The sequence below is a fragment of the Alosa sapidissima genome, chromosome 5 (genome assembly GCF_018492685.1).
Source record: "Alosa sapidissima isolate fAloSap1 chromosome 5, fAloSap1.pri, whole genome shotgun sequence".
Taxonomy (NCBI): Eukaryota; Metazoa; Chordata; class Actinopteri; order Clupeiformes; family Clupeidae; genus Alosa; species Alosa sapidissima.
In genome coordinates this window covers 26,491,205-26,508,280 of record NC_055961.1, presented here as the reverse complement: position 1 = coordinate 26,508,280, position 17,076 = coordinate 26,491,205, and the positions used below count along the sequence as shown (strand labels likewise).

Here is a 17,076-nt window from a genome sequence, read left to right as displayed (position 1 = left end):
AGGGCAGCAGCAAGAGTCATTTTGAAGAGGACATGCTTACAATCAGATCTCTCGGAGGACACCGAGGGGGAGACTCTGTTACTATCCTACACTACCAGAGCAGAGGAGGAGAAAAGGAAGAAAGGAAAGGAGAGAGAGAGAGAGGGAGAGGGAGGGAGAGGGAGAGAGAGAGTAAAGACTGTGTAGGAGAGTTCCCTTATATCATCTGTATAAGGATCTAGCATATGCAATAAGAACTTACGTTGACTTCGCACTGTAACTGCTGAATGTTGCAGAGCAATACTAAAGACTTACCATATGTATTATTGTATGATTGAATGTATTATTCATTACTATGCTAATTATATGTTTGAACAACACCCTCATTGCATATAGACACACATACAGTACACACACACAGACATATACACAAACTCACACACACACACACACACACACACACACACACACACACACACACACACACACACACACACACACACACACACACACACACACACACACACACACACACACACACACAAATAAAAAACAAAGGCGCAGCGCTTAGGGATATACTTCTTCTTGAATATAAAGGAGGCTTTTTCTGACTCAAAATGTAGGACAGCAAAGAAAATGCATTGTGACAGCTTCACTTCGATTTGACCCATTAAATCTATATGTCTTTTATTTTAGCCTGGTAACACACCATATCTGTGTCTAATGCCAGGATGTATCACTTAGGATTTCAAATCTCTGAAGGGTGTCACCACCATATTTGATCAACAAAGTAATACCGCCTCCATGCCCAATTCACAAAGAAATAAAGACATTAAGATAATATTTATTATTACCATGTAATAACAATATGTCTTGCCCTCCCATGAAAAACATGATATTAAATGCTAGCAGGAGAGTAAGGGCTTGCTGCTACTGTTCATTATGTTTTAAGGAATCAAAAGATTTATTGTATGAAATAGTTTGTCATTAAATTGATTTTATTTGAAAGAAATGCAGGACAAAAGCACTGCGAAGTCACTATCTCTTGAGAAGGGTTTTCAAAGAAGCTATGAACACATCTGAATGCAAATTGATTCTGCATCCATAACACCATAAAGCCAGGAGATATGACCAATGGCATTGGTCATCAGTTTTAGTAACCTGATCGAGTAGATCGAAGGCTAGTAATTGGGTCTGGCCATCCGTCTGTGTGTGATTGTGTGTGTTTGTGTGTCAGATCATATAACTTACAAAAGTACTGGTTTGACTGACCTCTTCTTACATATTTTTATACAAGGTACAGTACACTACCGTTCAAAAGTTTGGAGTCACTTAGAAATGTCCATGTTTTTATCATCAATGTTTTAAATCAGTGGTTCTTAAATGGGGGTACGCGTACCCCTGGGGGTACTTGAAGGCAATCCAGGGGGTACGTGAGATTTTAAAATATACATATATTTAAAAAGTAGAATCCATGCAAAAATACTTTTCTTTTAAAAAACAATTATTTAATACACATTTCAGGAAAATATAAGTTCATAATATTAATTTTATACTTCAGTAGGCTATTAAATTTCATTATCTTAAAAACTCAGAGTCCCCCCCATACCACGATGGTTTTAAGTCTTTTTTTAAGTCTGTTTTAAGTCTTTTTTCTCAACCAAAAATGCTTTGCGCTGATTAGGGGGTACTTGGCTGAAAAAATATTTCACAGGGGGTACATCACTGAAAAAAGGTTGAGAACCACTGTTGTAAATGACTGTTGTAGTAAGAAATGGCTGATCTTTAATGCAATATCTACATAAGTATACAGATAAGTAATATACAGATCAGCAACCATTCATCCAATGTTCCAAAGGCACATTGTGTTTACTACTTTAATGATTTTAAAAGGCTAACTGAGAAAACATTGAAGAATCATTTTGCAATTATGTACTGTAAGCACATAATGTAATCTGAAAACTGCTGCCCTGATTAAAAAAAAACAATGCTGATCTCAGCTGGTATTCTATCTATAATGGAGTGGAATGGAAATTTGTGACCCCAAACTTTTGAACGGCAGCGTAGAGTGTGACCATCTCTCAGTAGTGACCAATTACATATAGGGGCGAGGGTCTGCTGTCCCCTGACAGCTCTTCTTGCATGTACTAGTGTTTTCCTCATCTTATTGCAACCTTTACAATCTTATTGCAACCTTACCTTTCATCTTATTGCAACCAATACAGGTGCACTTCAACGATACTGTAGTTGAATCCCTGTTTCCATTCTACACAGAAATGACAAAAAGTCTGTAAATATATAAATTGTAATGACTACATACTGATCTCTCATTTGCTCACAGAACTGTTGTTCTATTTCATCCTATGTTCTCGCTCGCTTTTTATTGTTCTCTATAACATATGGTAAATCCATTCTCTTGTTCCCATTAGAAATGATTCTAAGATGCCGCTTTCGTCAATTTTGTATAGAGTGGGTGTAAAATGGTGAAATGTCATGAGGCTCTTCATGTTTCCTTCTAATGAAGCAGATGGGCAGAATTCTTCCTCTTTATACATATGGCTTTGGTTGCTTGTTAACCTACAAGAGATATAAGGAGCTTTGACATGACAAGGTTTTTGACAAGGTTTTTGAGACAGTTCATTAATTAAGGCAAAATTTGTCTTAAAGCAGGACTATAGTATCTTCACAGTCTGACTACTCCTGGAAATAAGCTGCAGACAAAAAGATGCCTCAAAGGGGCTTCATACAGAAAGACTCCCTGTTGTTATGAAAAAAAAACATCACCATCTCTGCAACGTAAATGAATAAGAAGCATTTCTATAGCTCTAACTGAAGAGCAAGGCACACAAAATGCCAATGCTGTGGATTCAGTTCCGTGGAAGTATACGGCATGAAGAAATGTATACCTTCCCTACACTCTCAGATGCTCTGAGAAAGTGTGCGGCAAATCAATAAATATGCAATATGCATGGCGGAATAAACTGACATATTCTTTCATTTCCGACAGCTCTTGCTGTTGCTATTGTGCTATCATCTGAACTGCAGTCGGTAAGAGACAGTTGTGCTTGTACTGTATGTATGTGTTTAAGGCCTTGCTTAAACTGACGGGCTGTTTATCTACTAATCCAAACGCTTCTGCTCAGAATTCCTGATGACGCTAACACCTTTAAATAGGCCAACTATCAATCAGGCTACAGAACGTAGTAATCAATGACTTGCACCATGTCATGAGCACAGCTCGGCGCGGCCAGAGATAAAATGTCATCCGTCATGATTTAACATTTCATCCTCATCTCCATGTATTTATCTTGCATTCCATTTTTTCCCATTCCTTCCTCTCTCAGGCCTAACAACAACAACAACAACAACAATGAAATGACTGAAAACGGCCAAGGCAGCCTTAAGGAAATGGAGACAGCTTGTGTACACTGGGACTGGGACTGTAGATAGCATAGCTGCTGTAGGGATTACTTTTGGTTACCACAGTGTTTTGGGGCACATGAAAGCCATTAGAGTACAACAGATTCACCAAATGCTACCCCACCACATTATTTAAACACATAAAAAGTGTACATTACACCATAACACACAGGAAGGGGGAAAATAATTAAAAGCAGAAAAGCTAACATGGGTTAGTGTGTTGCTTTTAATGAAAAATAAAGTAGCACAATTCCTTTTGGGCTGTTATAATGGTGCAAGGCAGTGCCAACAAGTGTAATCACAACCTCACAAAACCTCCTCCTCCTTCTCATGTACAAATGTACGAAAGAAGACTGAAGAAAATAAATGCCTTCCCATGTATATCCCGCTCCCATCTATTAACTTCATGGTATTTTTGCAAAATCCATGTATTCCACAGTAATAGGAAATTGCGTTAACGATATATTGACGATAAACACATAATTACAGCTTCTAATACACATTTTAATACACATTTGCTAGACAGGTGTATTACAACCTGTGCATCATACAAAGTCAGGCTCTGTCAGTCTGTCAGAGTATTGACCTTGTGAAAGAGATAAGATGTGGTTTATAGAGCTGTCATTGCCAGACTGTGCAAACACAGCCTGTTTGTGACTCGCCATGGTTCAGAACACAGAACAGCCTTGCTTTGTGTCCAAGGCAAGAGGTTAGTGTGTGCACTGCTGATCTTAGATCTGATGCAAACACCTTGGTGAGACAAGGACCGTGAGGAGGAGAAGGACACGGCAGCTGCTACTGTTACTACAGCACCAAGGAGGACACGTGGTCCAGAGCCGTCCCTCTCCAGGACCTGTGCGAAAACTTGGCTGTGGTGCGATGCCATATGCCTTATACCTTCTCCTAATTTGTCTTGCAACTCCAAGCAGTACAGTGTGACCTGTTGGGCCACCATAATGGGTGCATATAGAAATACCTGCATATTCAAAACCGGTGATGCAATAACACACAATAGCAAAAAGAGAACATGTGTGTCCTCACATAACATTGACATGAGAAATTTAATTATTTATTATTTTACAGTCAACCACTCGCTCTCTCTCTTTCTCTCTCTCTCTCTCTCAAGATGAAGAAGATGGCTTCAACCACAACTGTCTGCACTGAGCTTCAGGGTTAAACATACTGTTGACTGAAATCAGATAACATGGGTATTTCATCACTGTGAGTAATCTTCTAATTCAAATCCATATATTGTCATGATAATCCTTAACTCTAATTGCCAGAGACAACGCTCAATGTATTTCCTGTGCATTTCCAGGATACACTTTGTTGGCACCAGCTGTTGGGATCACAGAGTTGGCCATGATTAATGCAGCCTTGTTAAAGATTTGGCACACTGTGCCAACATCCCCCCACACACACCGACACACACACCCACCCCCCTCCTTGTTGTGTGAAGCGTCATGTGGACTGCATGCAACCTCTGAAAAAGACAGCATTCTGTTTAGGAAACTGTGTTTGAATCCTTGTCCACTTTCTTCCACACAAATCACCTACACTTTAAGGCTCCCCTTGAAAAACATGGCTGCAGATTCTACAGTGGCTTCTCAATTCACACTGCACCACTGTCTGTCTGTCTGGGCTGGAAACTTCGCAAGCGCATTTTCTCACCACATGATTTCTGTCATGGATGGCCGTTCCCATGCTCAGATGTGTCCAATCACAATTCAGATTGGACTACACAATTAGACGTGCAGCCACATTCAAGAGCTCAGACCTGATAGATATCCTCGGGACTAGGCTGCAACATTCAGGGCACAGTTGCTGCCTGCATGCAATTAACAGTTTACTCTCTGTGAATGAAAACATGCAGATGGATGGTCCCTTCAGATTGCATGCTAAGGAAGACTAGGCTAGTCCAATACATCCCTGCAGAGCTTCTCTCTGACACTTGTCATTTTATTAAACTCAGGAATAACACTGATTTACTTCCAGCCACTTAGCTTGTGAAAGAAATTGCTTAGGTTTTGCTTACTGTCATCTGTGCCTTCAAAAGCTAAGAGCTACCTTGACAACACAAGATAAGGTTAATTGAGTGTGTATCACTCAAATTCATGTGTAAATAATGCCAAAAGCAACTATGAAGAAGTGTTCGTATTAACTAAGCAGAGGGTGGATGGGTAAGCACATGGAATTAGCCTGCAGGGATTTTTACACAAAGGGAAAAAAAGACTGAAACAGGTAAAGAGATAATCAGTGGATATAATAATTGAGCAATTATGAAATTAAAGACTCATCAGCCTTTAATCATGGCAGGTTGTTGTCAAAGGTGCGCTACAAAAAAACTATCCTTGCATAATTGTGCTTCATTTCATTAAAGGACAGGAGATAATTAAATAATATTTGTAAAATGTGAGCAGAAATATGTAAAAAGAAAGCTTGTCTTCATAATGTGTGTTTTGATCAGCAAATACTGCTATAGAGAGTAAAGTCATAGTCTGACTACTGAGTTCAATCAGATGAGCAAAAGGATTTGAGTCCTTGACGAATAGAGGGATGTGGAAATCGTTTCACTCATTACTAACCTAATTTAGCTATGGAGGATATCTATATGTATACATGGTACAGTATATGTATTGTATATGTATAAGTAATGATGCGTTAAACAGAATAGAACAGTTTTTAAAGATTGACATGGCAGGGTAAGACAGCAAAAAAAAGTTTAAAACTGTGCAACCTGAACTGCATCCAAGCAATTCAAAGATAAAGGTACTATTCAAAAGCCCATATTCCCCTTGTAAGAGAATGAGGGAGTGTAGGGCTGCAGACAGGACATCATGGAGATGGGGAGAACTGTTCTTTAATAGGTTGGTGAGGATGCACAGGTATACACCGTATGCATTAGAGCTGAAAAGGTTATATCAGAGTTTGCCCATTAAAATGATCATCATATAGTTCATGACCAGACCATATTTCCCACAATGCTAAAGTCAAAACAAAGCACACAACTATGAAGAGTGAAGGGATACACACAGCATACCAGTACACTGTGAGCACATTACATGTGTGAGTTATTCTAGTCAGATAGTTTTCAAATCTTTACCTTATGGACAATTTCCAAACAATAGTCATCAGTATTCCTGTGGCAATATGCACACAATATACCTGTGCTGCTCCAAAGAAGGCTTGGAAATATAAGTAGCCGAGCCATAGCATTATGATCTAATTTGGTGGCTAAATGTTTTCATTAGATTCCACCATATTCTCTGCTGATGGATCATCAATTAGCAATGAGTGAGTGCAAGACAGCCCTTATTTCCAGCTGTTCTCTCCAGTGCCAACACCCAGACATCCATATTAAATATGAATTCATATTCCATCATCATGTTCCATTTCAGCAATATTAATTAACTGACTTTTACTGATGACCTAAATTAATGTCAAGTTATCAGTCAAAATGAGAGATTTTCTTTCTTTTTTTCAACGTCATTTACAGTACAAATTCATGTGGTAATGACATTCTGCAAGTATTCCCAGAATGCAGAACAGTCATGTTGGGCAACATTTCCCTATATCTGTGAACACTTTATTTTCTTTCTATTATGAGAGCTGCCACATTATAAACAAATCAATAGCATGATCTGTGTAGATTATTGCCATTCAGAACAGTCCATAGATGGAATGGAACGACACTAATGTAAACTACATTCAACTCAACAAACAAAATAGTGCATTATGCTTCAGCATCGTAAGTATGTTAGTTAAGTTATGATAAGAGATGTATTGCGCTTCAGTAATCAAGTTACATGACTATCAACATTTCCCATGACCTAGGCATCTTTAGTTGCGACAGTAACAGGCCTTTTAATGAAAGGGTCTACATAGTCAAATGACATACTAGCTCAGAGGGTCACTCTGGACTTTTTTAGGGCCATCTTGACACGGATTAAATGTCATTGCTTGCCAAGTTATTGATAGTGCCGCAGGCAGCTCATTTCTTGCTGTAGGCTGGCTAAATGTTCTACAGCCTTACAGGTACATACATTTAAAGAAAACCAACAGAGGCTGTATCCTAGCATGGTAAAATTGCTTTAATACTGGTTTACTACATTCTTTGTGGCTTGCAAAAGCGCTACCGGGATCTGTGTCAATGTGTAGCTTTCAGAATGGGTGATGGCCAGGGACTCAATTTGAAATGATTGTATCAGCCTTCAACAACTGGGAGTGGCTAACACAGACTGAGTGGCTACATCCATGTTACGGCCAATATTGCTCTCAGTCAATTTTGAAACAACAATTCTTTTGGATATGTTTTGTGTGACAGTCCACTTCAAGGTTGACTATACACAGTGGGCTATATTTACTTACTTCCTGACCATAATCCCTGTACAATACTGACCTGGCCGACAATGCCAGATGCGGGCAACTATAGAGCTCCTTTATTAAAGGACAGCTATGGTCTTAGAACTATTTTTGGATGATAACGAGCGTAAACTTTCGTTAAGGGCCAAAACAACATTAATCGGTGCAGTTTTGAGTAAGACCTGAATATGCACTTACAACTAAATAGCATGTAGCGAGCTTGCCCACAAGGCAATTGCTGAATGCTATTTTGTTATAAATGCATCGCGGATACACCTGGTGACTCAGATACACTCCACACTTCATGGGTTCTTCCTTGACCCGTGCTACACCATTCCCCCAAATCTCAAGACAATTGGGCCGGTGGTGATGCTGTAATCCTGTTTACTGACAAATACACAAACAAACAAACAAACACACCGAAAACATAAGCCCCTTGAGAGAAATACTTGATGATGATGGACTCCATATGACTACATTTATGCAGAACTATATGGTTCAGCTGTGTCCCTAGTACAGTTTGAACGGACCCAATAATGAACAGTTCCTGTCTGCAATGCATATAGAATGGGGGTTTGGGAGAGCCTTGCAGGGTTCAATGGTGTGATTAAATCTAAACATGACCATGGCACAAGTAATTACTTTTGTCTGGGCTATAACCTGGAGTGGACCTCTGCCCTGCACACCGCTTTTTCATTACCTATACGGTTCTTATTTCTTTTTAGGGTGCTGCAATACGTTGTGCTGACTGCATTTAGTGTAAGCATATACAATTTATGCAGGTGTTCATACATTAACCTTGCACTTCCTTGAACTACACTCACAGCTAGTACTTTGTCACCATAGAGCTGTAGCTTCTTCACCATTAAATCATACCAAATTGAGGCATGCAAACAGCTGGACTTCAATTAGCCCTTAAAGTAATTTTGTGTCAAAATGTTAAAGTAGACTAAAATATGCCAAAGGCACTTAAAAAAAGTGTTAAAAATGGTGCCAGACACTGTATTCATATTTCGACCATGCACATGCACAGTAGAACACTTATTATATGTCTCTAGTTTTGTGTCTCAAGTTAATGGAAGAAGTACATAAATGTCAGTCATGTATTAGTCATAGCCCACTGTCATTCCCTTCATCTACATTCTTTGTTAAAGATCACATCTCAAGAGTCTCAAGGTAAGGTTCCTTTCTTTATGATGTGTCTGATGCTGTTTGAGCTAGGCTGAGTTGGTAATTGGTAATCATGGAATAAAAAAAGACAGTACCAGGCGAAGATACAAATCCATTCAAATAACATCAGCTATGTCTAGTCAGTGTGACATTTCCTTGAAGTCGTTTAGACCGCACATGTTAACTGTTGCCAAAGTTAGAGAAGCACAGCCTGAGACCAGACATCTCTAAACACTATGGGCCAGATGTACTAACGCTTTTGCGCCCACTTCAGGGATATTTGTTTTGCAATATGAGCGTAAAATCATGGCGAGGTATGTACAAACAGGCTGCACTGAGGTAAAAGCGCAGACAGTCTGTTCTTCCTCTTTGTGTTATAAATATTTATAACATTTACAACTGATCAGTTGTGAAACTATTACCACATGTGCCACATTCTTTTCAGTGAGCCAGAGCACTCAAAAATGGGGTTCACGTTTTAGTGTGCCATGATGTCTTCACTGATGTAAATCAGTTTCAAATTAATTCTGATTGTCAGCTGGCAAACATTCAGCAAATCAATGAGACTGCGATCACAATCACTGCAATCACTGTAATTACCAAGGAAGATAGGTCTCTCAAGCGCAGTGAAAATGTGACATAAACAAATAATTGCCATTAATTTGATCACAGCTAAAAGAATAAGAATACATGATCCTCTTACCTGCTGGGGAGATGATCTTCCAGCTGACGGTGGGATCTGGCTTTCCACTGGCAGAACAGACCAGGCTAACATTGGAGCCCTCATTCACCACAACGTCTTTGGACAAGCTTGTGATCTTCGGGGGTACTAGAATGAAAATGAATCCCTATTAATACATGGCAAATGGCAATATCAGATTTATTAATGTATGATTGATTGATAAGAGGAATGGAAACAGGGTGTAAAAAAACCCACAGCTAACAAGAACAACTGTGATTTCCGCAGCAGGTGTAGAAGAAGAGCCATGAAAGGTCACCTTTATTTAATCAGAGCATTCAGTGTAGCCACAAGACATTCATTACCAGGTAATGTTTACATTGTATCCAGTTGTGTGGTGTGGAGTGGGGTATGTGTGTGTGTGCGTGTGTGTGTGTGTGTGTGTGTGTGCATGTGTATGAATGGGTGCACACATTTGTGTGTCTGTATGTGTGTGTGTGTGTGTGTGCGTGTGTGTGCATGAGTGGGTGGATGTTGTATGAATGCGGCCACTGTGCTGAGGATGCAAAGTTGCACTCTGACCAGCAGCACACCTGGCTCAGCTGATACAGTGCAGCGGGCACATTAGAAGAGAGCCAAGTTGATAAATTAATAGAGCCTGCAGGCTTTCAGCCCATACACTCTCACAACAAAACACCAGGGCTGAGCACATCCAGTATGGGCGGCAGGTGCTCCAACTAAAAATGGGGGCACCCCCCTTGCCAACAGTCATTCAATTAAAAATGTATCTTACCTACACGGCTACCTACTGAAAACCTTGCACTAATGAATGAATTATTGCATAATTGTGGTTTTTATATGTTTATGGGTTTTTATGGTCTAAAGCTACAACCTACCAAAGGGGCAGGGGTCAGAGCACCACCTGGGCTGTATCCCAGGAAGGCTTAAACACAGTTTAAAGGGTAAAAGAGTGATTATGTTCAGACATTGGAACATTTAAAAGATATTTTTTTACAAACAACTTATTATGGCAGTCTTTCATGCACACAGTGTCAGACAGTTAACTGATATCTCTTGACAAATGACAGTGGCACAAGTCTGTCAAAATATCACCCTGTCACTGTTGTCTTCGTGTGTCTGGCATGTCTTTGGGGATTTTAGCATCTGACTTTCTGAACGACGTGATGAGGGAGACACATGTCCATCTTGGCCACATCATGGCAATCATTTCATTATGGGTGGGGCCGTGAGTGACAGATTTAATCTCCAGTGGATTTTGGCCTGATGGGGATGTCTATGGCTTAAATGAGCAATTACCTCCCCCACAGATAACTATCATCCTTGTGGACACCAGGGAACACCTTGAACATCCCAGCAAATAGTTGTTTTCCAGGGCTTGGACATTCATATTTGCTGGAGAGTATGTCTAAAAACTTCCTGAGAGTATTCATTTCTAAAGATAAAAATGACTGTGTTTACATTAGCAGTGTGTTTACATTTAGCAGTGTTGGTGCTAAATCCAATGACATTTATTTTTCTATGATTCCTCCAAAATATCGTTAGATTCCTGCATGGTTGAAATATGCTGCTTTTCTTGGAATAGGTTTAAGACCTTTTGCCCTTGTTAAGCACATAGATGCCAGCGTTGATTGGCTATGACACATAGAGTGTGATATTCTGGCTGTAGTATTCCCTTCCACAGATGAAAGCATTTTATATTTTTTTGAAATAACCATCACTAAGGGGAAAACATGAACGAGAAACCAAGAACTTTTTCAGAAAAACATATCCTGTGTATTTTATGAATGTGACAGCAAAGGTAAACTAGGTGGTTGCTACAGCAACACAGGCACGCTTAGGAGTTGGGTCATAACACTACTTATGTGATGTGATGTTCTCTTAATTACCACTAATTAAAGGTGAATATGTCAGTCTGGCTGCAACTGCACCCCCTAATGTTAATGCTACTGCTTAAGTTCATGACTTCTGTTTGCTGAAATGTATGAATTGTAAACATTAGCTGATGTATTTACTAATACTAACTGATTAATCTACCAGTCAGTTAATTCAGTCCCATCTTCATGAACACTTTGTATACATATTAAATATAAACTCAATTGATTGGATTATACATCTTTATGAAATATTACTGTATTCCCCGAAATGGAGACACTCATTTCTCATTTACCAAAGCACAGAGTGCACAAAACATGCTGTTTTTGTTTGGGAAAAGAAAAGATGCTTGTGCTGAGCAATTACTGTTTTGTGTTCATTAGTTTGCTGCCAGAGACATTCTGCTAATTAAACTAGCAGATAAAGTAGCAGCACCAAACCTACGCTGAACTAGCCTACTGATGCTCAGGCATGAGCCATGTGCTGCTGTGGGTGCAGTTGCTGGTGCTGATGCTGGTGTAAATTACTTGGCCGTTCCAGCCCAAACAGAGCCCTAGACCCTTTCAAGAGAGTTCCATTATCAGCATCATAGTTGGCCCCACAAGGCTTCCGTTTTAACATTCCATATGTTATCTTAATGCAGAGGAAGTAGATTGGGAACCAAATAGAACGTTCAAGCATTGTTTTTGTTTTTATTGTTGAAAGGGTCTATAAGGCTCTGCCCTTAAAGGAGTGGGTTTTTTAACATTCTAACATAAGATTTCGTTCCACAACAATTGAAGGTTCTAAAATTCTATGTTGAATTCAATGAACCCAGATATTCTTTAGAACGTTCACTTTCCAACATTCCCATCACACCGGTGTGACGGTGCACCTTTAAGGGTTAAAGGTGTGGGTTTTTGAACATTCTAAGATAAGATTGTGTTCCGCAACAATTAAAGGTTCTACAATTCTATGTTAAATTCAATGAACCCAGAGCCATATAAAGGTACCTTTATATGGCTCTGAATGAACCCTGATATTTTTTAGAACGTTCATTTTCCAACATTCCCTTCACACCAGTGTGACGATACACCTTTAAGGGTTAACCAATTTAGACCAGTTATAAATGAGTAAGGCATAAGAGTGAAACAACAACTTCAGCATCCACCCCGATAAAGCCTCCCTTACGGCTTGCTCGCCATCTCTGCACCCACCCATGGTCAACAGTGCATTAAATGAGAAGCACACAGTGTTTTTACTTTAGAGCCCACAGCACTGTTTATAGCAAGAGAGAAGGAAGGAGGAAGAGTCTGACTGTGTGGCATTTCTGCCTGATGTATGTCTGGTGAATTGTTTTCAACAGAGTTACCGAAAATGTTGTTTTTTTATGTAAGCACATTTGTTCTCATAAGACAGATTATCAACTTGAGATGTTTGCAAAACAGCCATTTGATAATTTGACATTTCAGAAAATTATTAGAGTTTTTTCTTCACAGCAAAAAAGTGTGTGCTTTTAGGAAGACCAGCATAATTAGTTTTCATTATGCTGGAAAAAAAAAACACATTTCCCTTCTGGCTAAATTAATGATTTTCTGTCTACTTTGAACTGCGGTGAAATATAAATGCAGAAAAAGGTCTAACCCCTTGCCATTGTAGAACTGTTTCCCAGCGAAAAAAGACAGAAATATGAGAAATATGGAGGATAATAGTTAATTCAGACAACAGCATGGTTGTAATCATACTCTCTTAGGCCTATCCTTGAATTTCCCCTGGGGATCAATAAAGTATCTATCTATCTATCTATCTATCTATCTACAGTATCTATCTATCCAGGGGCAGAGCTATTGGTTCACTTTGGTGTACATAACAAAATTGCGTAGAGGAGATAGGAAGCATTGGGCTGGCTACTTTGAAATACTTGGGGCATCGGTTGCCTTTGGAAATACATCAGTTACCAAGCCATGGATTCACACACACAACCTTTCTGACATGGATCTATAGTAATGTATGTACACATCTAAATGATTTAACTTCATAGTTTCATCTAGGCTAGTTTGTTGCATTGCCATTGATGCACAACGATTTCGTTGTAGCCTACTGTAACTAACGTTACATTGTGAATTTCTATAGGCTCTGCCTCTGCTCTGATCATGTTTGTGTAACGGTAGCCAGCTGGTCCGTAGCTGTGCAGTATGTACGTTGGTAAACCTCCCCCCCAATGCCTTAAGAGTTGTGCTAGTGAGAGAGCTAGCAGCCTGGGCTTTTAGCTCGATTGCTATCACGCTCGACTTCCGCCTGCTGTTTGTGGGTTCGAGTCTGGGCAAGTGCAGGGCTGATCCGCACGGTTCAACACAACGCAGGTTACATTCACATAGGCGTGAAATTTGTACAATATTATTGTTTTACAATAATTGACAAAAATCCCCTCTTTAATGCCAAAGTGAAAGCAGGTTTCTACAAAGTATGTTAATTAATTAAAAATATATAATACAAAATAAGTGATTGCATAAATATTCACCCCATTCAAGTTAGCATTAAGTAGATGCACCTTTGGCCGCAATTAAAGCATGGAGTCTAGGTGGACAGGTCTCAATTAGGCTTGCACATCTGGATACTGTAGTTTTACTCCATTTTTCTTTGCAAAACTGCTCAAGCTCTGCCAGTTTGGAAGGGGATCGGGTGTGAATAGCCTTTTTAAGTCCAGCCACTGATTTTCTATAGGATTGAGGTCTGGGCTTTGACTCGGCCACTCCACTCACCTTGTTGTCTTTAAACCAACAGACCAACAAATCTTTTTCCATTTGACCTTGGAAGTCTCCCATGTCTTTGGGCAAACTTTAGTCGAGATTTAATAAGAGCTTTTAATAAGAGCTTTGCCACTCATCTATAGCTTTGACTGGTGAATAACTCGGGAAAAAGTTGCTGTATTAGTACAGTACACTGTGTTTGGAAAAAAGGGTCCGGCTGGATTTTCATGTAAAAATTGATTTTTTTTGCATATTTTGCTAATATAGAGTCTAAGGAACAAGATTGTTTTTGTCTTCAAATTTTCACGATCCATCTTTAGTGGGTTTTTTTTGTTTGTTTTAAAATAAGCGATTATATCTAGTCTGAAAAGTGATTTTGACAATTAATTCCACTTTTTGCACACAAACCCCCAGATAATGTAGAAAGGTGGTTGGTTCTAAAACAATATCCATAGTTTTCAAACTTTGAGTGTCTTTAAAGTGTAAAAACATCTCCACCCTTGTTGCCTATGTCAAAAACGATTTCTTAATCTTTACTTTTCTTGATGCTTTCCTTGACCTGCCATGTCATTCTATTGTCTACCTTAAGAGACAGCGCTGCAGGTCAGCCTTTCCACATACACACCTGGCTTTAAAGTTCACTGTCCTGGTAGCATACCTATCTACTGCCAAGGCCTGAAGGGGATGGGGAGAATATTTACTTCTGCTACACTGGCAGAGAACTCATGTGAAACAGACTGTGGGTGGTGGAAGGGGTTTGAATGCTGTCTGGCAGTATTATGAGTGGAACGTCTTAAGGGGGCCCTCTTCCCCATACAGCCTGATCTTATACAGTAGTGTGTGCCAATTCCATCAAGACACTCCACAATTTCATACTTGGTAGACACCCATGTATCCTGGATTTTGTGGCGACCGTGAAAATGGTTCTTGCAAAAGAGCTTACATGTACATTATATTTAGCAGACACTTCTTGACCAAAGTCACTTACATATGTCAGCTATATTACAAGGGATCACATTTTCCCCGGAGCAACTTGGGGTTAAGTGCCTTGCTCAAGGGCATAACAGTGAAAGCCGGGAATTGAACCGACAACTTTCAGGCTACTGCACACTAGCCCAGCTCCTTAACCACTACACTACCACTGCCCACTAGAAAAAGACTAGAGTGCCAGATGGTAATATGGGTACAGTGTCAGGACCGCACACTGCAATCTCCCAGAGGAACTAAATTTATTGAGTTAAAAGCATAACACAACGTTTCAACCCACCAGGGTCTTCATCAGGCCTGATGAGGCGAAACGTTGCGTTATGTGTTATGATTGCAGTGTACGGACAACTACTCTTCTTTCCTTGATAAGCTTTTTTGTCCTGCACCTGGCCTCAGTGAGGTGGGATGTGCATATAACCACTTTGAAGAGGACTACAGTGTTAGGACCACCATGCCTACGATATGCCGCAGCCTCTTCTAAGTGTCTCCTAGCACTAGCATAGACAGAAGTCAGGTACTCTTGATGTTGCACCACCCAATCAGTCGGTGGACTGTCCCTGTGGTCACCTCCAGTATTTCCAAGTAGGTGGTCGACTGGTAACTGTGGCTTCTGACCGAACATCAGCTCGTATGGGGAGTGCTGTGTGGACTGGTACACAGTGGTATTATAGGCGAACAGGAGCTGAGGGAGCAACTGGGGCCATTTACGCTTCTTTTCAGGGGGTAAGGTCCTGAGCAAGTCATGAAGTGTCCTGTTGAAACGTTCACATTGACCATTCCCCTCTGGAGGATAAGTGGTGATTCTAGTCTTTGTTATGATGTAGGTGTCACACAGGTGCTTCAACAGCTCCCCCTCAAAGCTGCGCCCCTGATCAGAGTGGATTCTCCTTGGCACGCCATACAAATAGAATCATCTCTCAGTTAGAATCTTAGCTACGGTGGAAGCTCTCTGATCAGGGGTGAGAAAGGCCTGGGTAAACTTTGAGAAAACATTTGTGACTACCAGAACATTCGCTTGTCCTGTGCTAGCCCAATCCAAGAGAGTAAAGTCAATGGAGATTATCTACAAAGGCTTAGTGGCTAACATATTTCCCAAAAAGGTTCTGGCTTGGGTTGTCTTGCTTTAGCAACCACACAGTGCTCACACTCAGAAAACCACTTTTGCACCTCATTCCACATCTGGGGCCAGTAGCACCTCTGTCATATCAAATCTGTGGTCCTGTCCACCCCCAGATGGCCGTGGTTGTTGTGTAGGCTAGTGAGCACTTCGACTCGCTACACCTTTGGCAGTAAAAGCTGCAGCACTGTATCCCTGGAAGGAGGAGCCTGGATCGCTCGGTGCAAGGTCCCATCCATTTCCTGTATCAGGGACCACTGCTTTATCAACTGCGGACTTCCCTTGGTTCACTCCACTTGTCTTAACGGGTATGTGGTCGTCCCTGTCACCAAAACCACAGGTATCTGGAAATACAGGAAACAGTCCCTTGCAGGACTTTCAGGTCTCTTTTGGTTCGACCAGGGATGGTGTCCACCATTCAAGATTCTGTCATCCAAGAGTCTTGGATGTTGGCATCAGATCAGCTTGAAATGTTGTAATAAGGAGGGCAAGCTGAGAAACCCAGCAATGTTCCAGAGCGCCCAGTTTCGCTGACTGCAGGTATTGGAGGGGATTGTTGTCAGTGTACACGGTGAACGTGTTGCCCAGGAGATACCTGCCATTTTTTTCCGTGATTGCCCACTTGACTGCAAGGAGTTTGAGTTTCATGGCACTATAATTTGACATGTTCCTCTCACCTGACCGCAAGCCCGGCTAGCAAAGGCTATTGGTCGCTGTAACCCATCCTTCTCCTGTGACAG

The 17,076-nt window shown here is 40.5% G+C and overlaps 1 protein-coding gene across 6 annotated transcripts in view; it reads right to left on the bottom strand.

The window, feature by feature from the left end:
- Positions 1 to 17,076, bottom strand: part of ntm (neurotrimin) — a 225,758-nt gene that overhangs the window by 13,324 nt on the left and 195,358 nt on the right. For all 6 annotated transcript variants that reach the window (XM_042091229.1, XM_042091224.1, XM_042091227.1 and 3 more), the window contains one exon: positions 9,635 to 9,760. In XM_042091229.1, the coding sequence (XP_041947163.1) occupies positions 9,635 to 9,760 (126 nt within the window). The remainder of the gene's footprint in view (positions 1 to 9,634; positions 9,761 to 17,076) is intronic.